Source organism: Chlamydomonas reinhardtii, chromosome 3 (genome assembly GCF_000002595.2).
Source record: "Chlamydomonas reinhardtii strain CC-503 cw92 mt+ chromosome 3, whole genome shotgun sequence".
Taxonomy (NCBI): Eukaryota; Viridiplantae; Chlorophyta; class Chlorophyceae; order Chlamydomonadales; family Chlamydomonadaceae; genus Chlamydomonas; species Chlamydomonas reinhardtii.
In genome coordinates this window covers 4296638-4317734 of record NC_057006.1, presented here as the reverse complement: position 1 = coordinate 4317734, position 21097 = coordinate 4296638, and the positions used below count along the sequence as shown (strand labels likewise).

General features: G+C 64.2%; 5 protein-coding genes across 5 annotated transcripts; 2 read left to right on the top strand and 3 right to left on the bottom strand.

The window, feature by feature from the left end:
• Positions 1-327: 327 nt before the first annotated feature.
• CHLRE_03g174850v5 (uncharacterized protein) lies at positions 328-4010 on the bottom strand. Its single transcript, XM_001703399.2, has 8 exons — positions 3864-4010; positions 3644-3767; positions 3441-3554; positions 3171-3337; positions 2896-3040; positions 2640-2738; positions 2318-2485; positions 328-2162 (listed from the first exon to the last, which is right to left on the bottom strand). Exons 2-8 carry the CDS (start codon positions 3737-3739, stop codon positions 1485-1487), a joined length of 1467 nt encoding a protein of 488 aa, XP_001703451.1. The 5' UTR covers positions 3740-3767; positions 3864-4010; the 3' UTR covers positions 328-1484.
• A 48-nt stretch (positions 4011-4058) lies between these two features.
• On the bottom strand, positions 4059-10550 carry CHLRE_03g174800v5 (uncharacterized protein). Its single transcript, XM_043060940.1, has 12 exons — positions 10245-10550; positions 9745-9975; positions 9229-9358; positions 8781-8890; positions 8173-8555; positions 7600-7907; positions 7194-7321; positions 6944-7050; positions 6556-6750; positions 5855-6348; positions 5374-5633; positions 4059-5183 (listed from the first exon to the last, which is right to left on the bottom strand). Exons 1-12 carry the CDS (start codon positions 10290-10292, stop codon positions 4914-4916), a joined length of 2664 nt encoding a protein of 887 aa, XP_042926069.1. The 5' UTR covers positions 10293-10550; the 3' UTR covers positions 4059-4913.
• A 120-nt stretch (positions 10551-10670) lies between these two features.
• Positions 10671-14100, top strand: CHLRE_03g174750v5 (uncharacterized protein). Its single transcript, XM_001703231.2, has 8 exons — positions 10671-11081; positions 11353-11508; positions 11712-11804; positions 12092-12168; positions 12330-12381; positions 12518-12573; positions 13011-13128; positions 13365-14100. Exons 1-8 carry the CDS (start codon positions 10791-10793, stop codon positions 13461-13463), a joined length of 942 nt encoding a protein of 313 aa, XP_001703283.1. The 5' UTR covers positions 10671-10790; the 3' UTR covers positions 13464-14100.
• Positions 14101-14108: 8 nt separating this feature from the next.
• On the bottom strand, positions 14109-16920 carry CHLRE_03g174700v5 (uncharacterized protein). The gene is made up of 2 exons (XM_043060939.1): positions 15239-16920; positions 14109-14988 (listed from the first exon to the last, which is right to left on the bottom strand). Exons 1-2 carry the CDS (start codon positions 16634-16636, stop codon positions 14290-14292), a joined length of 2097 nt encoding a protein of 698 aa, XP_042926068.1. The 5' UTR covers positions 16637-16920; the 3' UTR covers positions 14109-14289.
• A 170-nt stretch (positions 16921-17090) lies between these two features.
• Positions 17091-20716, top strand: CHLRE_03g174672v5 (uncharacterized protein). Its single transcript, XM_043060938.1, has 4 exons — positions 17091-17586; positions 18737-18808; positions 19027-19139; positions 19361-20716. Exons 1-4 carry the CDS (start codon positions 17195-17197, stop codon positions 20377-20379), a joined length of 1596 nt encoding a protein of 531 aa, XP_042926067.1. The 5' UTR covers positions 17091-17194; the 3' UTR covers positions 20380-20716.
• Positions 20717-21097: the final 381 nt, after the last annotated feature.

Genomic DNA, 21097 nt, shown 5'->3' with positions numbered 1-21097 from the left:
CCCGCGGGGCCGAGTAAATCCAGCCCTTTCGCGCCGCCATGCCCTCATCGGACATCACCCACGCCCGGATCAGTGCTGCCTCGGGGTCTTTCGCATCCCTGGCCTTGCCTGACCGTTCCTGACACTGTGGGGCGTGACCCTGTCCTCAGAGGCCAGGAATGCGCGTGTTCATACAACGTAGAACCCTTTCGGCCTTTGGGGCCGGGGAGGGGCACAGGAGGGCTGGGTGACCGGCCCAGCGGCGAGGAGCGGGCCTCTTTGGAGCGCTGCACGCGCAACGTGTTCCCCCATCTTCGGAATATGGCGCGGTCATAGATCACATTATCACACCCATGCAAGTTACATGCTGATGCCTTGTCCTCTGCCCCATGCCCGGGAGCCCTCGAGGCAAACACCTCGGAGAGGGCGATTCCGGCATCGGACGGCGGACTTGCTGGCGCATTCACGTCCAGTTGTGCTCTTCTCCGGTACTCCTCGTGGGTACTCCCCCACGATACTCCCCTCGTCGCGACCAACTCATGCAATGCGCAACACGCTTTTCTCCTCCGTTGCCAACCAAATGTCTCACCCTGTATGTGCCCCATACTCCACCGGCCCCCGAATTGCTGGAGGCAACACCCCAACTTTCCGGGGCAAACTCGAAAGCTGTTCACCTGCGCCACTTGAGTCCTACGCCTTCCGCATGCCGGATCCACCCCAGCGCAATCACCATCCGCTCGCACTCTGCATCACATACCACATACGCAACAATCCATTGTGAACCCAAAACCCCGCGCAATCACAACTTGTTTGGAAGTTGCGATTCGACACGGGCGCCATTAGCACGCTCAGTTCCAACAGCAGCACAGCCCCATCCACGAAACGAAATGGTGCTTTGCACACCGTCCGCATTTAGGGTTTAAAGTCAGGAAACAGCTTGTGCGGTTTGGGCCCGCACAAGGCATAACTAGGCATGAAAGGGAGAAGGATCTAGGAACGTGTCGGGAATGCAAGGGGCCACCTGAAGCGCATGCCGGAGTACCGAGGTCATGCGGGCGCCCCTTGTGCTTGTGACGATCCGATCGGATCCGTGATGGGTAAGGGTGTACGCGTATGCAGAGCACACGCGCCATTAAGTAAGTGATCCGTACCAGCACTATAGATGCCTGCTGACAGATACCCTGCATTCGATCCAACCCTACATGGTTGAACGATCTATCAATCACACGACGCTACCCAAAGTCACCGAGACATCGAAGACGAATACTGCTTACCCTAATGCAAATCACATCCTGTTTCTTATGCGCACCCATAGAGTCGCAATAAGAAGACTATAGAGACATTGGCCGAAGCCACATCGATCTGCGATACCCGTATATTTTTGTGAGCAGCGGTGCGGCGCTGCAGCCATTGCCGTCGCAGCTCCCTCCGTGTGTTCATCGCCGCGGCGCAATCACTCGCGTCGCCACCACTTGTCTTCGGTCTCGCTCTCAGCAGCGGCGCACTTAAAACAGCATGCTGTTCGACTGGCGCAGGTTGCGGCGCTTGCTCTTGAGCGCCTTGACGTTCTCCAGGCCGCTGGGCACCGAGCTGCTGCGCTTGACCGCCACCGCCACCATGCCCGCCACAGCCATGGCCAAAAAGCCCTTCACGCGGCCCGGCACCGGCTTGGGCCGGCCCGGTAGGCCCTCACTGGCAGCACGGCTCAGCGACAGGGCACCGCCGTGGCCGGCGCCGCCGCCCATGCCGTAGCCGCCGCTGCCGCCTACGCTGCTGCTGTCCATGGAGCACAGCGACAGCGAGCTCTGCGACATCTGCATGCCGCCGGTGCCGTTGGCGCCGCCGGTGCTGCCGCTGCTGCTGCCGGGCGGGATGGGCGCTCCGTTGTGGCCGTACGCCATGGGGTCCACGTCGTTAGGGCCCACGCCACGGCCGCGGCGCGCGGCCGTGAACTCGGGCGTGCGTTCCGCCAGGTTGCGCACGAAGCCCCACATGCCGTGGCGCACGGCGAAGCGCGCCAGGTTCTCCATGATCTTAAACTGCTCGTGGTGCAGCAGCACCGTCTCGCAGGCGGCCTTGCCGCTGCCCCAGGGGCACTCCACAGTGCGAGAGCGCCACATGCTGTAGAAGACGTCCATCTTCACCACCTGGGTGTCGCGCTGCGAGCTGGGGTGGTCGATGACCTGCAAGAGAGCAGAGACACACATAAACGCTTCAGACACGGAGGCACCATCATGGGCCAGCGCTTGACGTCAGTACAGCACATTACAGCACCACAAACGAGCGATGACGTGCGCTACGTTGCTGCCGCCACCTATCACAAATTGCGCAAACGCACCTTGGTCAGGCCGTACAAGGCGTCGTCCGTCTTAAACAGACGGCGCGCGATGGTGTACTCGCGGTCCGACAGGAACTTGAAGGGGAAGCGGCGCGTCCAGCGCACCACCTGCTGGCGCTGCGCAAAGTCGCCGTGCTCCAGCACCTCGTGGTGGATGATCATGGTATCCTGCGAGCAAGAAGGTTTCAGGGAAACGCGACCACCAGTCAGCAAAGCGCACCGCAATCGAAGCGAGTTTCTGGACGCTGCTGTGAGCAAAACCAGTCGACAGAGCGTTGGCAGGGCGCAGCCGGACGGGGCGGGGGAGACGAGTTGTACTCACCCATTTGGGGCGGAAGTCGTCGTCAAAGTACAGGTCCATGAACTCCTGGGCGGTGGCGTCCGGGCTGTAGGTAACACTTTTGTACTCCGTCTTGCCGCTCTGCAGGGCCGAAAGGGAGATGGAAAGGACACGAACATCAGGATGAAAGGCGCTGAGCTCTACTGAGCTGGTGGTCGAAAGGAAGCTGGCGTGGAACCAGCACACGAGGGAAAAAGCGCGGGAGCCCAGTCTCCGACGCGCAGCCCCAGCGACCCACCTTGAGGGTGCGGCGGTAAGCGACGTATTTGATCAGGTTGGGCACCTCCTTCTCCATCAGCACCTCCCAGGGCGAGGCGCCCTCGCTGACACCGCCCTGCTCCATGTGGTACTGAAAGAAGGCCAGGTCCTTCTGCGTGACATACCTGCACGGCGACAGTGCAAGTATGCAGGATGAGTCGCTTGATTATGCTCGTGGGGCACAGCGCTGAGCCGCGCGCCGCGTGCGAACCAACCTGCTCCGAATAGTGGCACAGTCGCGACTGGTCGACTTACCAGTTGTCAGCGTCGCGCTCGCTCTTCGTGCCAACCTCAGCAACGGAGCTGCCATCCGCAGCGACCGCTGGGAACTCGAAGTTAAAGCCTTTGCCGCTCGCCCAGCTGACCACGGCTTTGCAGAAGGCGCGGAACGTCCCCGGCGCGCAGTAGGTCCGCCAGAAGTCCTGCGCAGCACAATTATGGTCGCGTATGTTAGAAGAACTATAATGGGCGGTCACCTGCACTCGGGAGCGGTCATAGAAGCCGGGACTCGCGCCGAATACGCACCCGGACAATGATACAGAGGTGGTAGACGATGGCCCATCGACGGAAGCCCGTTCCCGACAGAAAGAGGGCCCAGCTAGTAGCGCTTGGAGTCTTGCCCGGCGCAGGCCGGGGAATCTGCGCGGCGAAAGTCAAGGCGTGAGAGTTGATGGCTCGGTCCGTCGCCAGCGCACGGGCAGCCATTCCCCGGGGCCCAGATAACGCACCAGATAGCCAGTCAGAGCGCCAAGAAGCCACACAGGCAGGATCGCAGCGAAGACCTGGCCGAGGACGGCCGGGTCCAAAGCCCAGGCCAAGCCCATTTCGCCGTTCCGGCACGACGCGGCCTCCCTGTCGCACAAATTGGGTAGTCCAGCTCAGTCGATTGCAGGTGGAGGAAGCCAGGGCCAAGGGCCAGCAATAATCGGAACTCCGCACGACTCTTGCCTTGAAGCACCGCGAGGGCCTGGAGCTTGCTAAAACGAGTTTAAGTATTGGGCCTGAGGCCAGGATTCTGCGAAGTGCCGCGCGGCAAGCGGTCTTTGAGGATCAAAGTGCGAGCAAGATGGGCGCAAGCCGGGGTCCCGAACTCGAAAGGCCGTGTTGTGAGTGAAGCCCAGGGGCCCGTGGCTATAAGTGATGTGCACAGAGGAGCTTCATCGTGCTCGATGCGGCGATGGTAGAACCTGCTTTTGGTCGACGGTGTGCCTTGTCGGCATCGCTCAGCGCGCTGCAGGCCGCTCACCCTCTCCTGAAGCATCCAAGCCCCCGCAGCCTGACGGCTATCAACGCCAGGCGGCCCAGACACGTAGCACCCGAAGACTTCACTGTCTGGGCATGCAGGAACTCAGCGGCTGCAACACTGTGTGGACTTGTGTGGACATCCCCGTCCTCACTCCCGCTTTATAACGGAAGTGTTGTCAGCCTGAGCCCCGTGCTGACGCCAGCCTGGCTTCAGCCAGCAGCGCATCCTTGGCCGCTCTCCGTGCGCATCGCCCCTTCAAGAATCAGCCCACCACTCCACCAGCATCATTGATTCACTGCGGCCTCCGTCTGTGCGGTCTGTGGTCATTTTACGGTGCTGCCCCTGCCTGCGCCTTACCCGCCTTACCCGCCCGACGCCTTGCTGACACAACATATTACACCAATGATGCGAGTGCGCGGAGTGTAACGCAGTGCAACGGCTGTTCAACCCACAATTACGAGCTTACAAGAATGCATGTGAGCCCAGCACTGCCAGTCTGCCACTTACCCCCGCTTCCTCCTACAGCCTGCACCACCTTGCCGCTACCCCTGCCGCTGCCCGCCCGTATTCGCCGTCGAACTTGCCCCCCCCCCCCACACACACCACAAAAACAACAAACTTGCACATGCAAATTCAATCCCCTCACCAATACTGCGAAGCGCCCATAGCTCCCCGTCCGTGCTCCCCACACCTGCGTAGCCCCCCCACCACCACCACCACCAAGCACCGCCACACCGGGCCGCTCTCGCAGCTCAAGGCCGCAGCCCCGTGACCTCCGTGGCCTGCCTCAACATCTCCATGAATGCCACAAGGTGTGTGGAGCTGATGGCATCTGGGCCCGGGTACGGCTGCCCGTTGAAGGTCAGCTCCCAGCCGTTGTCCTGCCGCAACCGCTCGCTCAGCGCCGCCACCCACCGCGTCTGCTGCAGCACACGCACGCACAGCGCGGACAGGGCGCCCAGGCTGAGGCGGTCCGCGTTGTTGGACTCGATCTCGTGCTGAACCGAAACCAGCGCCTCCACCTGCAACACAACAAGAAGGTGTGTCAAGGAGGCGATGTCGAGGAAGGACGTCGCGCCATGCCAGGAAACATGTACTGCTCTAAGCGAACGTGTAGAACACAGCCCACCAAGCCGATACCCCTGCAGCCCTCCAGTCATGCACACACGCCACATCCCCACTGCTTTCATATGCCCGCGCGCCGCACCCTACCTGCGACTCGCGCGACAGCACCGCCGCCGCGGCCGCCTCCCACAGCTCCAGGCTGCCTGCAAAGGTGAGTGCGCGGTCACGGCTAGTGAAGAACAGCACCATGTCCAGCCGCGTGTGCGGCGGCATGCCCAGCACGCCCCACAGCCGCTCCAGCCGCGAGCGCACATAGGCGCCCGCGTCCATGTCGCCTGCGCCCAGCGGCGGCAGCGGCTGGATGCCGTCGGGCGGGCTGTGCGGCGCCACGGGGCTGCTCTCAATTTCTGCGGGCACGCGTATGCAAAAGGCAAGGAGGTTGAAAGCCGCTGCGGCGGGAGATGTGTCACGGTAAGCAGGATGCGGCGGCGAAGCCGGAGGAGCGGCGCAGCCACGGTGCTGTAGGGCAGGAGATAAGGGCTGATAGCAAGTGCTCGCACACTGTATGTGCACATGCGTTGGCGTGGCCGTCAACAGCCAGGCCCTCACACAGTCCCAGCGCCCTCACCGAGCAGCTGGTCGCGGAACTCCTCCATCCAGTCCTCCGTGATCATGGCGTCCGGCCGGCGCATGATGGTGATGGTGCGGCCCATCCTGCGCTCGCCAGGCGCCGTCGGAGGCGGCGACCCAGCCGGCACACGGGCCGGCGGCGGCGGCCGCCAGCGCTCCCCTGCCCCGCCCTCGCCGCCCTCTTCCCCGCCGGCGGTGCTGGCGCCCGGCCCCCCGGCCTCAGACGCACGGGTGGGCGAGTCGATGCCCAAGGCCATGGAGGCTCGGTGCTCGGGTGCCGTCCATCCGAACTCCGCCGCACGGTGTCGTACCGAGCTGTACTCGGGCCAGAGCTCGGAGCCGCTGCTGCGCCGCATGCTGCCGCCTTCGCCGTCGCTGTCGCCAGCGGCGGCGGCGGCGGCGGCGCCAACACCCGGTGCGCTTCCGTCGCCATTGCCTGCCCCCAGCCCGACCGGCGCCGCCTTGCCAAGCCGCTTGCGGCGGTGCGTGTTCCTGTGAGGGAAGGAGGAAGGGTGGAAGGAAGCTGCTTTCCTTACACACGGCGGTGCGCTGCCTGCGCACTCTGTTCGCTAGCACAGTGGCCGATCCATCCCCTTGACCTCGAACCCGGCAGCTTTGCTTTGCCCCCGTTGTACAACAACTACAACAACTACAAAAACAACATAGCCCTGGCCGGCGCAGCCGCAGTGCCGCACGCACCCATGCTCTGCCTTGGCTCGGTCGGGTTCCGCCAGCTGCTGCAGCTCTGAGCTGTGCTGCGTGACGTGCTCCAGCGCGGCCCGGATGAACTGCGGTAAGCTGGTGGCTGTGAGCAGCTGCTTCGAGGCGGCGCCGAGCCTTGAGGCCAGCACCGCCTCCCGGCTGAGTGAGGAGTAGTTGAAATCGTTGGCGGTCCTGCGAGCATTGGGTTCGCCAGCGGTTGTGTGGCGGCATGTACGAGTAATTGGCGAGTGGTTGTAAATAGTGTGCTTGAGGGGTGGAAGGCTGCAGCCACTACCGGACGTGACTACCGTATGCCACCCCCCACCCCCGCGCTCCCGTCCCCGCAACCGCACGGCTGTAGCGGCAGGCGCCACACCCCACTCACGTGTCCTCCTGTATCTGACCCAGTTTGACCTTGAGCGACTGCTCCACCTGCTCCGGGTTCAGGCCCAGCGTCTCCGGCCCCAGGCCACTGCTGTGCAGCAGCTCGTCCTGTGTGTTAAAGAGCGCTTGCGTGTTTATGTGTGTGTGTGTGTAAGGAAAGCACGAGATGTGCACAACGCTACAAGTGGAGCAGCGTCTGTACACGACAGCCGAGACCGGGCAACCGAGACCCCGCCCCCGCCCCCTCCCACCTGCGCCGCCGCCACCCTGGCATGGTATGCCCTCAGGTTGGCCTCGGTGGTGGCTGCCAGGTGTCGCAGCTGCGCCTCGATCACCTCGGGCGGCAGCGTCACCTTCACCCAGTAGTCCGCCGAGCGGGCTGCGAGCAACACACAGCAGAGGGAAAGACGACAGGCGTGTGCTTCAAGAGAAGAGACACGGTGGAATGGGTGGGTACTGTGCCCTCTGTCCCAATCCCAAATAAACCCAGTGCCAGAACCGGAAGGGAGCCACCGACTGACCAGCCGCAGCTTTTCACACTGCGCCACCCTCTGAGGCCTGGGCCATGTTTCCAGGTCTTGACTCGGAGCACTACCCACACCGTTGCCCATAGACGGCTATCGCCCCCCTCCCGGACCTGAATTCCCGCCGCCGCACCTGTGCCCTTGCTTGTGCCGCCCAGGTCGCGCTGCTGTTGCGCGTTGGGCGAGGTCGTGTTGCCCGCGCCGGGCCCCCCAGCGAATGGATTCGGCAGCTGCTGCGAGCTGCCCAGCCCCGGCCCCGGACTGCCGGCACCACCCGGCCCAGGGCTGCCGTGCCGTACTAGCATGGATGGTGACTGCGGCATACCCGCGCCGCCGCCGCTGCGGGCGGCGTGTGTGGGGCTGTTCATGGTGCCGCCGCCGCCACTCCGCGCCGTTGCGTGGCTGGGCGTCAGCAGGACGCTGCCCTGCGCTTTGCCGCGCCTGTGAGAGGGTGCAGGGTTGCTGTGTGATGCCGCATCCGTAAGCTCCATGTCAACGGCACTTTCCTCCCACAGTCCCGAAAGCCTGGAACAACGCCGTGCCAGCAGCCCTCAAAACCACAAATCGGCACCCGGCTCATCCACCCACCCGACCGCAAGAATACCCACCCAAAATGCCACACACACACACACACACACAACGAAGCATACACTGTCTTTGCGCAACGTTTTCCTTGTGCTCTTTAACACAACGAAGCCCGACTCACAATACTTCAGAGCCGGGCCCCGGGCCCGCCTTGGAGTCGTCGTGTATGCTTATGGACATTCCTCCCGGGCCGCCAAGGCGCCGCTGCGAGGTGCCGCCGGCGGCTAACACCTTCCGCAGGCCGCCCGGCGAGCCGCCGCCCCCCGCACCATTGCCCACAGGCCCACTAGGGCTTCCGTTGAGCCCAGGCGGCGCCGTGCCCGACGCCACTTGAGACAGGCCGCCCGCGCCGCCGCGCCCGCCGCCGGCGCCACCGCCGCTGCCGGCTTGCACGCCCCATGTGACTGACCCTGGGTCGTCTGTGAGGTACTGCGACTTGAGCACGCGGTTGTACATCTTCTCCAGCCGAGTGCCCACATTGTCCTGCTGCACCGCGCTGCGAACCTGCAGAACGAGCGTGTCACACAAGCACCGAGAACAAATTTGCGTGAAGGCAAGAACACGAGTGTGGTTGTATGAGCATGGTTGACTGTTTGTACGACGGTGGCGTGTCATAACGGCACAACCGAGGTCCCCGATGCGACTGCCCTCGGACCTCAGCCCGAGTCGCCAAAAACTTCCAGCGTCCACCGCCACCTCACCGCATCGCCCGAGCCCTCACCGCCTCACCTCCTTGTCTCCCTGCGGCGCGCGCAGGTTGGTGCTGGACAGGTGCTTGTGCAGCTCCACTCGGTGCATGGAGCGCGTGCGCACGTCGTTGACGCCGGCGTGGAACACACCTGGAAGAACCGCCAGGTGGGCGGCGGTGTCAGTGCGTGCGCCAGGACCTCGAGTCCGCCGCCCGTCCGGGTTGCCACACCCAAGGCGGCAGCCCGGTGCACAGCTCTGAGGCCCCTCAGCGCTGCCGAGCACCCCATGAGGCATGAGCTCCTCCGTCTGCCCTCCTCCGTGCCCGTCCTCCAGCGCCACATTGCCGGCGTCCCCAGCTGCTGACCGCGCCTGTGTCCTGCCGCAAACCTTCTGCGCACAGCGCGCCCGACTCCACGCTGTCTCCCACCCTGCAACCCCTGCACGGGCTCCACCCACCCACCCATCACACCGCCCTGCCTGCACCCACCCAGTGAGTTGAGGCGGTAGTGGCGGTTGTCCCGCAGCACGCCGCACACCGCCACGCCCTTCTCCATGCGCTCAACCACATTGGGCCGCTCGTGAATCAGCGTGCTTCGAGCCGCCGCAGTGGCATCGTACTGGGTTAACAAACATAAATGGGAGCACTGGTTGGTGGGATATAGGCATGACTCGTTAGAGTACGGAATGACGTCAGTCGCCGGTTCTTGCGGGCAACGGGCCCGTTCGTCAGGCCCTACACAATCTGTATAAATTGTAAAGTACACGCGTTCTTGGTTCCCAGGTGGCTAGGGTCATCTGCTCGCTTCTCATTTGTGCTAAGAGCGGAGTGCCGAGCCCGGTGCGTCGCTAGCAGCCCCGCCTGCCCTGCCGTGCACGGTACCCGAATGACCACCGCAGGTAGCCCGCCCTCCACCACCGTCGTGGCCAGCCCCCTACTCCTCTCCCCGATACCTAGATTACCATCACCGCCAATACCAGTGCACTGCTGCTGCCCCCGTCCCACCTGGTCGGGTGAGGCCATGCGCACCGGCCCCTTGGCGGCGGCCGGGCTGCCGCGCGCAGCACCGCTGGCTGCGGAGGGCGAGTCACTGGCGCTGTCGTCCGCATCCCCACCAGAGCCCGCTCCGGCGTCTGGGGGCTCCCAAAGGGACTTGGCGGTCAGGCCGGGGTAAGCCAGGCTGGACGTGATGGTGTGGCGCGCGCCCAGCACCCCCGTCTTGCGCAACTCGTCAACCTGTTAGTGGCATGGCCGCGGCGAGGGGCACTTGACTTGAGAAAGAAGCAGCGGTCGCAGTAGCAGCAGCTGGACCTGGAGCTGTCATAGAGGGCCGCCGCAATTTGGGGGCGACTGAGCCGGCTGCGTGCGCTGCCATGACCGTGCTGGGTGGCTGGCCTCACCCCAGTGACGGTGGGTTGTTCCCCAGGCAGTCCAGCGACCTCACTTCGTATCACACAGCAACCACCTCCGAGTATTTGTGCATAACACCGTTCGCCAGCGCTCACCGTGACCACGGGCGCCAATTTTTGCACCCGTCGAGTGTCCTTCGACATGTAAATGGCGGGATTTAACGATAGGTCACCATCGTCAAGAGTAGCTCCCGGTAGCTTTGGGAGGTGAGACGTCGGAGCCATCTCCTCGGCTTTTGGACTGGCCTACTCAGAGCAGCATTTTAAAGACTTTATGTATTAACTAAGCTGAATTTTACACAACTCAATGCTCCATAAAAGCAACGGAGCTGCAGGATACGATTGGCGTCAGCTGCCGTGGTTTGTCAGGTTCATCAATTCACAGCTATACGCGAGTGTAGTATCTGCCAGTTGGTAACATGCGTTTCTGCCACAGTTCACATTTTCGGCTCTGAGTGCATGGGGAGGGGCTCGATCTCGGCGCCAACTCATGGCCTTTTGCTATTTTGCGCTCCAAGTGACGTTACTGTACAGAATACAAACCCCTTGCTGCACGCCATCAGTCCGAACAAGCGCATCCGGCCGGGCGCGAGTCACATCGCCAACCCCGCTTGCACAAAAACACACACACGCTTCGTCGCGATGGCGCACGCCGTGCACACCAAGTCCTATAGCCGTCATGTAGGCAGTGCGAACGGCATTGCAGCGCCTCGCGCGGTGACTCAGGCCCCCGCAAGCCGGCGCCGAGTTGCTGCGGTTTTCGCTGCCGCCGCTGCTGGAGGTACCGCTCGCCCCCGGCCGGAGGCCCCCCGGCCCCCGCCGACCGCCAACATGGACCGCCGCGGAGTGATATCTGCGCTGCTAGCGAGTGCCCTGCTGCTGCCCTCGGCGGCAGTGCAGGCAGAGGAGGTGGTGGGCAGCGTTGGCAGCAAGGTAGGTCGCACGTTTCAAAGCACCCATACGCACGCGCGCGCCGCCTGCCGCTGCTGACTCCTTCGACACACGAACTTGGCATCCGCACGAACCCCGCGCCCTCTCTGCTCTCTGCTGTAGGCGCCACACCTCTTTAGATTGCTGCAAGAACGGGAACGACCTATCTCATATAAATAACTCCCCCGCCCGCCCCCCCCCCGCCTCACACACACATATGCGCGCACGCACGCACGCACATACATATGCACACACACTTATGCTCTTTCCGCAGGTGTTCTTCGACCTGACCATCAACGGCGAGCCCGCGGGCCGCATCACAGTGGAGCTCCTTGCGGACGCCCCCGCCGGCGCCTCGCGCTTTGCATCCCTGGCGGCAGGGCGGCAAGGGGTGGACTACCGCCTGTCCAAATTCAATGGCGTGCTGCCGGTGCGTGTTTGTGATGTGTCCAAGAGCGCGTATGGCTTGTGCATGTGGAAGGATTGTGTAGATGGGTGTGCAGAAGGGTTTGGGTAAGGGCGGCGCATTCGGTGATCGCTGCCATGGGCCTTCCGGAACGTATGGCAGACTCTGCGTCTCACCTTGCTGCCTTGCAATCACCTTGCTGTTGGTATTGCTACACGTGGCCGCAGACCTACATCCGAAATGACGGCGTGAAGAGCCTGTCGTACACGGCCAACGAGGTGTCGCCCATCAGCGGCGTGGACACCATTGACGAGCTGGAGGTGGGAGCCGTGGCGTGTGTGTGTGTGTGTGTGTGTGTGTGTGTGTGTGTGTGTGTGTGTGTGTGTGTGTGTGTGTGTGTGTGTGTGTGTGCTGAGCTAAGAAGACTACCGAAGTGCTAGGTAGACTCCTGGGGATCAGCCGTGGGCCTTGCGGTACGGAGGATGGAAAGCTGAGGAGCTGGGCTTTGTCGTCGTAGGTAGTCAGGTCACGGGTCCCCAGAGGTGTGGCTGCAGATGACACGGCAACCACACACAACACCAACGCGCATGGCTGTACATGTGCGCAGGCTGAGCTCGACAAGCAGACGCGGAAACACGACCAGGCGGGGCTGGTGTCCATCGTCGTCCGGGAAAAGGAGGAGCGGTAAGGCTCGTGTGCGGCCTGGGAAAAGCGGGCGAGGTTGACTGACCACTGATTGTCACAAGCACAGGAACTGCGCCTACTCCATACACCGAACTGCACTGACACAGTATGGCATGCATCCGTGTCAGCTTGCGCACCGTGCGCGTGTGTGCATCATGCAGGCCGGTGAAGGAGCGCCTGGTGGCGCGTGACGGCAAACTCATCACCGTGCTGGTGGGTGGGAGCCCGCCATCAACAACTGGTGTCAAACTGCTGCACATAGTCACCGTAACACGTTTGCTGAGTTGCACGAGGCCTGGTCTCTCCGCCTACTTGCCTCTGCCCGCCCGCTCGCCGCCGCGCACCTCAGGAGCAAGCGGGCGAGGCGCCCAACGGCACCCAGTTCGCCATCACCACCGCGCCCAGGTGGGGGCAGGGCCTAGGGCCCCCAGAGCACACAGGCGCAGGCGCAGGGCCCGCCTGCCGGGCCACTCAGTAGCACCACAAGCTCCACGTGCGTGCAAGCCTGCATGCCCGTCACTCGCTCACACTCAAACACCACTCAAGGCCCCGGTTTCTCACCCTCGCCTCACCTACCAATCGCCTCACAACCACAACCTCCCTCTGGATCTTGCTTTGTTCGGGATTGGGACTAAACCCCCCCTGTTCGCATGAATGGCACACACACACACACACACACATACATATACACACACACATACACCAGTGCATCCTGTACTGGCTTTCCAAACATCCTTGCAACCCCCCCCCGCCCCCCCCCCCCACATCATATCATCATGAATGTAACCCACCCCACACACGATCACACAGCCCCGACGTTTTCCTTGTGCTCTTTAACACAGCCCCGACCTGGACGGCACCAACCTGATCATCGGCCGGGTGGTTGAGGGCGGCGAGCTGCTGGAGCGCATCGCCAAGCTGCCCGTCAACCGCCCACGCAACGACAACCCCTACTTCCAGGTGTGCGCGGGTGTGTGTGCTGGGGGGGGGGGCTCAGGGGTATGAGGTGCGGCGGCGGGGAATGCTGCATGGCTACTGGCTAGCCCAACGATGGAGGGGCGGCGAGGATCCAGGGATACGGTTTGGCGATAGAGTGAGGGCCAGCGCGCCACACCCTGGCTTGGCTGCGGGCGTGCAAGGCTGACAAGTGTATGAGTCCACCAGATCACCAAAGTACTCCCACCTGAAACGCGCAGGCGGGCAAGGCCATGGGTGACAAGCGCGCGGTGACGGCGGAGCGCGCCTTCTACCGCCCCTTCCAGAAGGTGGTGGTGGCGGGCAGCGGCGTGCTGTGAGTGCTGAGGCGGCGGTGGCGTGGGGCTTCTGGAAGCTGGTTCGCGGCAGGGGAGTTTTGGTGTTCGCGCCCGCCCTGGTTGGTGGCGTTGGTTGTGGTGTTCGTGTTGGTGGCTATGGTGCTAGTGGAGGATGCTCAGAGAGAAGACTATCTTGCGTATGTGGTTTCAGGCGTGTCGTGTGTCGGTGTGTACGACAGTGAGGTTAGGCGCAGCGTGCGCGTGGCGATACTGTTGGCGGTGGCACGCGTTGCCGGTTGTCCTGGCCCAAGACATTTAGCCGTTTATTTGGAAGTGATCTACTTCATGATCCATGGGGTCGTGCATGGGATGCGGCTGTTGCGAGGAGCGGCTGCAGGCAGGCCTCAGGCAGTGGGGGCCTGTTCAGGCAGCTGGAGACATCGCGATCAGACTCGAGTGCTTCATGTTGCGAATAGCGGTCAGGCTGCACAGCCGCAAGAGCAATTACAGCAACGCATTGCCTGTTGATCCTCTTCAGGCAGGTGCGGACATTGTGATCAGATTAGAGTGTGCACGTTGTGAGCGGCGGTTAGGCTGCGCAACCGCACGAGCACGAGCAAGCCAGAGTGGCAGGCGAATCGCACGGGGCACACGGACCGGCGTGTAAGGCTTCGAATGCACTTGCCGGCTTCATCTGCCAGCCGCCTGGCGTCGAATCTAGTGCCTATATCTCAACTCAACTTTGACACGGCCTGTCAGCACCCTAGTCAGATACCCAGCCGCTGCCTTCCGCGCCTCCATCTACGGAAGGTTTCCTATCACACCCAGCGTGCATTGGCAGGCATTCTCCACACTGCCTCTCTCACGATCACGTCTTGCTCCATGCCCCTGCCGCTGGTGCACACGGCTCCACCTCCGCCACCAGCGCCCGCATCGCCGCCCACAGCCTGCCCGCACCCCCTCCCTGTTGCTCATCGCGGTCCGCCCCACCACCGCCCCTGCTGCTACTGCTGCTGCCGCTGCCCGCTGCACTGCTGTTACTGCCGCTGCAGCACACATACCCGCCGCCCCTGAACCGCTGACTGGGCTGGCGGTTCAGGTCTCCAAAGCACGCCACGCCTGGCTGGGGCATCACGGCGGCGGCAGCACCGCCCCGGGGTGTCGCCACGCCCTCCCCTCCCTGCACCGCCTGTCCAGCGCCTGGGCCGCTGACCCCCCGCTGCCGCATGTCCACGCTGGTGAAGCTCACGCCCCACTTGCCGTGGTCCTTCAATGAGTCCCACCCCACCCCCTCGCCAACCCAAGCACCCGCCGCCACCTGAGCCGCCTCAGCTGCCTCTGCCCCCGCTGCCCCGGCTGCCCCGGCTGCCCCTGCTGCCTCCGCTGCCCCTGCTGCCCCTGCTGCCTTGCTCGCTGCCGCGCCTGCGGCCCCCGGCGGCGGGAACGCCAGCCGGCGCACGTTGAGGCTGCCGTACTGCGTGTCCGGGGGGCACTGGGAGGGCAGGCTGGGGCCCACACGCCACGTCTCCCAGGCCATGGCCGCCGCGCCCAGCAGCGGCTCCAACACCTGCACGACGAGGTGGCCGCGTGCACCGGTGCACGATGTGAGGAATCAGGGATGAAGGCAGGCAATCAAAGCGCACGGTTTGGTTGATGCCCAAACTATGAAGGATTGATGACCTTCTGCGGCCCGGAACCAGCATGGGCCTGCTTGCCGCCTCGGCACTGCCTCCTCCCTAACCGCGCGCCCTCGCCCTCGCCCTCGCCCTCGCCCTCTCATCCCCTGCTGCCGCGTGCCGGCCAGCCCCCACGCCCACCTCTTCGTGGAACGGCACTGTGTGGTCGGGCGACTTGGCCACGTGCAGCCACCGCATGCCGCCCACCGTGCTCAGCTGCTGCACAGACGTGTTGGCGGCCGGGGCCACGTGCGCTGGTGCTGGCTGCGGCTGCCCCCATGCCTGCTGCCGCAGCTGTTGCCCCGCTGCGGGTCGTCCAAGCACCCGCCGTGATATCGCCAAGCCCGCATGCCACCACCCACCACCGCCGCCGCCGCTTGCACTGCCCACATCTGCTCGTGCCTGTTGCCCTGGCGCCCCCCAGCCGCCCACCGACCCGTCAATGAGCTGCCGTACAGTGTCATACCGCTGCGCCAGGTCCGGCGGCAGCACGTAGTCGTACACATACACACGTGCCAGCAGCAGCCCCGCCGCCACCGCCTCCACCGCTTCCGCCGGGAGGCTGAGGCACAGCGCGTGCTGCCCAAACACCGTCTGCGGCGGCTGCACCACATCCCAGTCGCCCTCGGTGCCTCCGCTGCCGGCACCGCCGCCGCCACTGCTGCCACTGCCAGCACCGCCGGTACCACTATCGCCTTCCCCGCCGAAGGCCCGTTCCAGCGCTGCCTGGGCCCACCCTGACAGCCCCAAACCCGCGGCAGCGGCCTTGGCTCCGCGAACCATCCATCCCAGTGCCCAAGACGCGGCGCAGCACCGCGACCCAGGCGGCGGCGCAGCAGCTGTCGTGTGGGCAGCGGCGGCGCGCGGCGGGCGGCCCGGGTAGCGCGGGAAGGAGTGTGTGACCCAGGCGCCGCCCTCCGGACCCAGCACGAGGACGCCCTTGGCGTGGGCGCCCGCCCAGTGCTCCACACCCTCTGGGTCCGCGTCGTTGTACATGACGTATCCCCGCACGTTACTACTGCTGCTGCTAATGCTACTGCTACTACCGGCCCCGGCGCCACTCATGCCCCCGGAGTGGCCACTTAAGCGGTCAGCATCCACGGATGCCGCAGCCGGCGCCGCAGCTGCTGCCGCACCCGCAGCCGCGAGGGTGGCGCGCAGCGGCCCCGCGGGGTCGTTGACGCCGACTCCCAGCCGCCACCCTCCCTCGCTGCTCACGTGAGCACGGCCGTGCTGCACTGCTGCCGCCGCCGCCGCTGACGTTGGCGTTGGCGTCAGGAAGCTGTCGCCGCGCAGCAGCTCCCCCTCCAGCAAGCCCGCCGCGGTGCCGCTTGGGTACTTGAGCAGCAGCCACCAGTCCACCGGGCCGCCGCTGTAACCCATGCAGGCGGGCTGCTGCGGCTGCTGCTGGCCGAGCTGGCCGCTCGCAGCAGCTGCAGCAGCCGCGGCCGCGGCGAGGCTGATGAGAAGCGAAGCGGTGGAGCACTGCCGGGCCTTGGAACGGCGCTGCGCGCAGGCTGCTTGCGTATTGGTTGCCATCGAAGTGATATTAGCTAGCTAAAGTGCTCGCTTGGGCGGGGCGAGCTGGAAACCGCATGCGCGCAGCGCCACGATTCGGACAGTTGGGGGTTCTATGCCACCCCGCGCACAAGCCCCCTTAGCGCTCTTTCTGTTCGCGCAATGCAATTAAGATCATTTGATTTTTCGCTCACCTACATCACAAACACACAACATATTCTATGTTGCAAGTTAGAACGAGCTTGTTGTAAAGTTTGTTCGGTCGAATGCTGTAAGGCTTTCGGCATAGAGCGTGTTGCGTCTATGATAATGTGTTACGTATGAATATAATCACATGATGTAGGAAAACGGTGGCGTGCACGCTGCAAACCCTACCAGGTCCACGCACCGCTTGGAGGGCGAATGCTGGCCCATCACCTCGGCCCGCGTCTCCGGCTTGACCCTGCCCACGGAGCCTTATACGGCACCCGACGCTATCTCTCAGCTGCTCTGCGGGCCAAGCTCAGACAAAGTCGGCCTTCAGCTTCAAGCACGATTCGCAACTCAGCAGAACGCCAGCCGGACAGGCCCGCTCCCGCCATGTCAGCTGTGCCTGCTGCGTCTGCTGCGGGCTCGGCAGCGGCGGCTGCATCGCATGCAGCGGGCACGCCGCCGCAACTGGAAGACCTGCCACTGCGCTTCCTGGCCCGGCACCGACGGCATGCTGCATCGGGGCTGCGGCAGGCTAGTAGCTTCAGCGCCAGCAAAGATGGAGGCGGTGGAGCGGCCACGGAGGATGGGTGGCGCATCGCGTACAGGCACTGGCGCCAGCCAGTGCCGCAAGAGCAGGCGCCACAGGCGACGGAGGGGCAAGTAGCAGGATCTTCACATGGGCCGGGAGGCAGAGTTGCGAGTGCCGCGGGTGCAGCGGTGCAGCCGCGGCCTCACACGTGCGTGCTGTTCTGCAACGGCCTGAAGAGCGAGATGGCCGGGTATGTGTGTGTGTGTGGGGGGGGGGCGGGGGGCACGGTGCGGCGCTGCACAGGACATCATCACGGTTACACTGCGTATGCGCGCGTGTGTGTGTGTGTGTGTGTGTGTGTGTGTGTGTACATGTGTGTGTACATGTGTGTGTGCGCGCCCACCCACCCACGACGTGCTGCTGCTGCTAGTCTGGCCGCCCGGCCACCACGCGGCCCTACCTTGTTTAGCCGTCGGCCAGACGGCCTACGCTGTAATAATAAAGAGCTGAGCTGAGCCGGAGCGGCGGTAGGGAGCAGCCTGACTAAAGGCACCTACACTGCAGAACGGCTCACACCCGCGCAAGCGAGCGAGGGGGCACGCCCGAGCGGCCCCCCCAAAGGCGACACAACGCCACGCCACCGCGACACAACCACAAAACAGACGAGCGAGACCGGCACGCGCGAGCGCAGCGCGGCCACCAGCACGACAGCGGCAGCAAACAGCAACCCACGTGGCCACCAAGGCGCGGAACAACGGCGCCGAAAGCAGAACCACGCGCAACCGAAGCGCGACCAGCCAACACACCAACAGCTAACACCCGTGGCCTCGGCCAGGGTCCCGGCAACAACGCGCGCTCCAGGCTGACGCCCCGGTATAAAAGCCGGAACCGTGGCGAAGCCCTAAAAAAACCGGGGCAGCCTGGAGCGCGAACCAAAAAAAACCGGAAAACCCTCTAACGGCGTGGCAGCGGGCGCCTAGGGCCCTCGCGGGCCCGCCCAATCACCCTCAACGCCGGCCTCACGACAACGCCTACGACCACACCACCACCGACAAAAGCGCCGGCTCCACCGCCGAGCTCCAGCAGAGCGACCAGGCGAGGGCGGCGCCAGGCGACGGCGCCGCCACAACCAGACGGCCATGACGCGCCGCGGCTCCACTCGGGACACCTGGGGCGGGGGCGAGCCGCAAGGGCTCGCGGGCGGGCAGTAGGAAATACTCTCAAAGGCTTGGACAAAAGAAATACCGCAGCGAGCTAGAGAGGCAGAATGCCGAGCTAGGAGAGCGGCAAGCGCTAACAGCTCCGGCCGTCTAGTACGGCCTCCATGCTAAACCCCGCTCAGCCCCTACTCCGCTACGCTCCGTAGTGGCTAAGCTAGTAGCGGCACTGCTGGTCCACAGGTCCAAGGTGCGTTGCGCGCTGCAGCAGGCGGCGGCACAGGGCTGCGAGTTCGTCTGCTTCGACTACTCGGGGTAAGTAAGGCCGCGGCGTGGAAGCATGGGGTTGAGCACGGCGCACCTGAGGTTGTTGGGGTCCTGAGTCCGGAAACGTGCCGGGCTTCCTGGAATGTGCGTACGGTATGAGCGACATGCGTGTTGCGTACCTGGTGTCACCACCTTCCGACAATCTTTACATGGGACGGCCGAGTGTTATAAGAAGAGTGCGTGTGTGTGTGTGTGTGTGTGTGCAGGTTTGGCGCCTCCACAGGGCGAGCGTGGGAGTCGTGTGGCCTGACGGACTGGATTGAGGACACAGAGGCACTGCTGCGCGAGGTGGTGGCGGCACCGCGTGTGGTTCTGCTGGGTGAGTTGAGCTTGCTGCGTGCGCGTGCGTGTGTGAGGACATGTCTTTGGCGGCCTTGCGCACGCACGGGTACGTGCTCCTAGGAAGGAATGGAATGGGACGCTTCCTAACCACTGCGGCCTGGCTCTGTCTGCCGGGTGTCACACAGCCACACACTTTCACTCACCCCCTCCTCCCTCCCACCACCTTCAACTACTTCAACGCTGCTCGCACACGGACAGGATCATCCATCGGGGGTTGGGTGGCGCTTCGTGTGGCGCAGCGCTCGGCAACGCGCGCACAAGGCACCCTTGCCACCGCCGCCACCTGCCAAGGCCGCGGCAGTAGCAGCAGCACCAGCAGCACCAGCAGTAGCAGCGGCAGCAGTAGCAGCAGCCGCGGCCCCCAGATCACAGGCGCGCTGCTGGTGGCGCCGGCAGTGGATCTGTCGGAGGTGCGTTGGGCGGCGCTGACGCAGCAGCAGCGCGACAGCGTCACTGCCGCAGCCGCTAGCAGCAAGGCTGCCGCAGGGAGTGAAGGTGCACGCGGTAGCGGCGACGGCGACGGCGGGGCCGGCGGGCGTGTGTCGCTGGGCTCTCCGTACCCCATGCAGGGCGGTGACTGGGTGGGCCCCGCCTACTTCACACAAGGCCGTGAGCACTTGCTGCTTGTACGGCCCTGGGGCGAGGCCGGCCGGCGTGAAGGGCAGCTGGGCCCCTCGGGGCAGGGGCCGGAGCAACTGGGAGGGCCAGGTGTGCTGTGGCCAGGTACTGCTGCTGGCAGCATTGTGTGGCGGCGGCCGCTAGAGTTGCGGGTGCCGGTGCCCTTGCCGGTGCTTATCGTGGCTGGCTCGAACGATGCGGTGGTGCCGCTGCCACTCGTCCGCACCCTGGTTGATGGCATCAACAACGCATCAGCCGCTGCCGCTACCGCAACCGCTGCCGCGGTCGTCGCAGGTGGGGCGACAGCGCAGCTGCCGCCACCGCAGCTGGGCGGCGGAACAGAGGCCTACCACCACTGCGGGCTGGGAGAGGTTGTGGATGTAAACCACGGCGTGTGGGAGGAGGGGAATCGATGCACGGAAGGTTTAGGTGCTGCAGTGGTGATAGAGGCGGCGGCGGCGGCAGCGCCCGAAGCAGCGGGTTGTGAGCTTCATGTGGTGGAGGGCGGGGACCACCGGCTGTCGAACGCCACAGGGCTGCAGGTGCTGCGCGCTTTGCTGGGAAGGCTGCTGTCGGCGTCACGGCTGGCGCAGGTCTAGAATTGCCGTTGTGGACGATTAGATTGGGAGCAGGAGCTCATGCTGCTGCCGGCGGCGCCGCTGGCATGGTATGACGAGTGTTGCGGAACTAATGCGTACGCAGACCAGAGCGGAAGGCGGAGTGGGCTTGCAGGCGGCACGAGAGTAGGCAGTCAGTAGCGCAAGTTGCGAATTCACATGTTACCTCGTAACCGACGGTAAACGCTGTGGACGGTCGCTCCCATGGCTGGTTTACGGAAGGCGGCTGCGGTATCGGGATGGCTGGGCTGGACGACGGCGGCCGGGCTGACGTTGCTTGGGACTACCAGAAAGGATGCGCCCGAAACCAACCTAGAGAACACCAGCGCCACCGGTGCCCAGCACGACATGTATGGGAGGGAGGGAGGGACAGGAGGCGTGATGCACTGCAGCGTAGAAGCTATGGTGCTAGGCGCGAGGCAAGCAACGTCGACCCCAAAACAACCGCGAGGACATGGTGCGCGAGCCGGGCGGCGGGCTGTGGCTGTGCGCTGCGTGGGGTGGCTAAACGAAGAACACTAAGTATGGAGAAGTGATGTATGCGGTGAAATGAGCATGTGCGCCGGGCGGCCGAGGAAGTAACGACAGCGCGATCGCTGCATGGCTCATCCCGGTCGCACTGCGGTCGGCATGGGCGCGTGCGGTGTATATGCCATGCGACACCAGGAAGCCACAAGCAGTAAACGTAAACGAAACCTCC

Bases quoted from the DNA above. Each gene is read 5' to 3' on its own strand.
- CHLRE_03g174850v5 (XM_001703399.2), bottom strand. From the start codon at position 3,739: ATGGGCTTGGCCTGGGCTTTGGACCCGGCCGTCCTCGGCCAGGTCTTC. The intron at 2,739-2,895 runs GTGGGTCGCTGG...TCGGCCCTGCAG, and splicing joins CTTACCGCCGCACCCTCAAG to AGCGGCAAGACGGAGTACAA. The intron at 2,163-2,317 runs GTGCGTTTGCGC...GCTCTCTTGCAG, and splicing joins CCTTGTACGGCCTGACCAAG to GTCATCGACCACCCCAGCTC.
- CHLRE_03g174800v5 (XM_043060940.1), bottom strand. From the start codon at position 10,292: ATGTCGAAGGACACTCGACGGGTGCAAAAATTGGCGCCCGTGGTCACG. The intron at 6,751-6,943 runs GTGAGTGGGGTG...CAATGCTCGCAG, and splicing joins GGTCAGATACAGGAGGACAC to GACCGCCAACGATTTCAACT. The intron at 5,184-5,373 runs GTAGGGTGCGGC...GTTGTGTTGCAG, and splicing joins TGCTGTCGCGCGAGTCGCAG to GTGGAGGCGCTGGTTTCGGT.
- CHLRE_03g174750v5 (XM_001703231.2), top strand. From the start codon at position 10,791: ATGGCGCACGCCGTGCACACCAAGTCCTATAGCCGTCATGTAGGCAGT. The intron at 12,382-12,517 runs GTGGGTGGGAGC...CGCGCACCTCAG, and splicing joins GCAAACTCATCACCGTGCTG to GAGCAAGCGGGCGAGGCGCC. The intron at 12,574-13,010 runs GTGGGGGCAGGG...TCTTTAACACAG, and splicing joins GCCATCACCACCGCGCCCAG to CCCCGACCTGGACGGCACCA.
- CHLRE_03g174700v5 (XM_043060939.1), bottom strand. From the start codon at position 16,636: ATGGCAACCAATACGCAAGCAGCCTGCGCGCAGCGCCGTTCCAAGGCC. The intron at 14,989-15,238 runs GTGGGCGTGGGG...CTCGTCGTGCAG, and splicing joins CAGTGCCGTTCCACGAAGAG to GTGTTGGAGCCGCTGCTGGG.
- CHLRE_03g174672v5 (XM_043060938.1), top strand. From the start codon at position 17,195: ATGTCAGCTGTGCCTGCTGCGTCTGCTGCGGGCTCGGCAGCGGCGGCT. The intron at 17,587-18,736 runs GTATGTGTGTGT...GCTGGTCCACAG, and splicing joins CTGAAGAGCGAGATGGCCGG to GTCCAAGGTGCGTTGCGCGC. The intron at 19,140-19,360 runs GTGAGTTGAGCT...GCACACGGACAG, and splicing joins ACCGCGTGTGGTTCTGCTGG to GATCATCCATCGGGGGTTGG.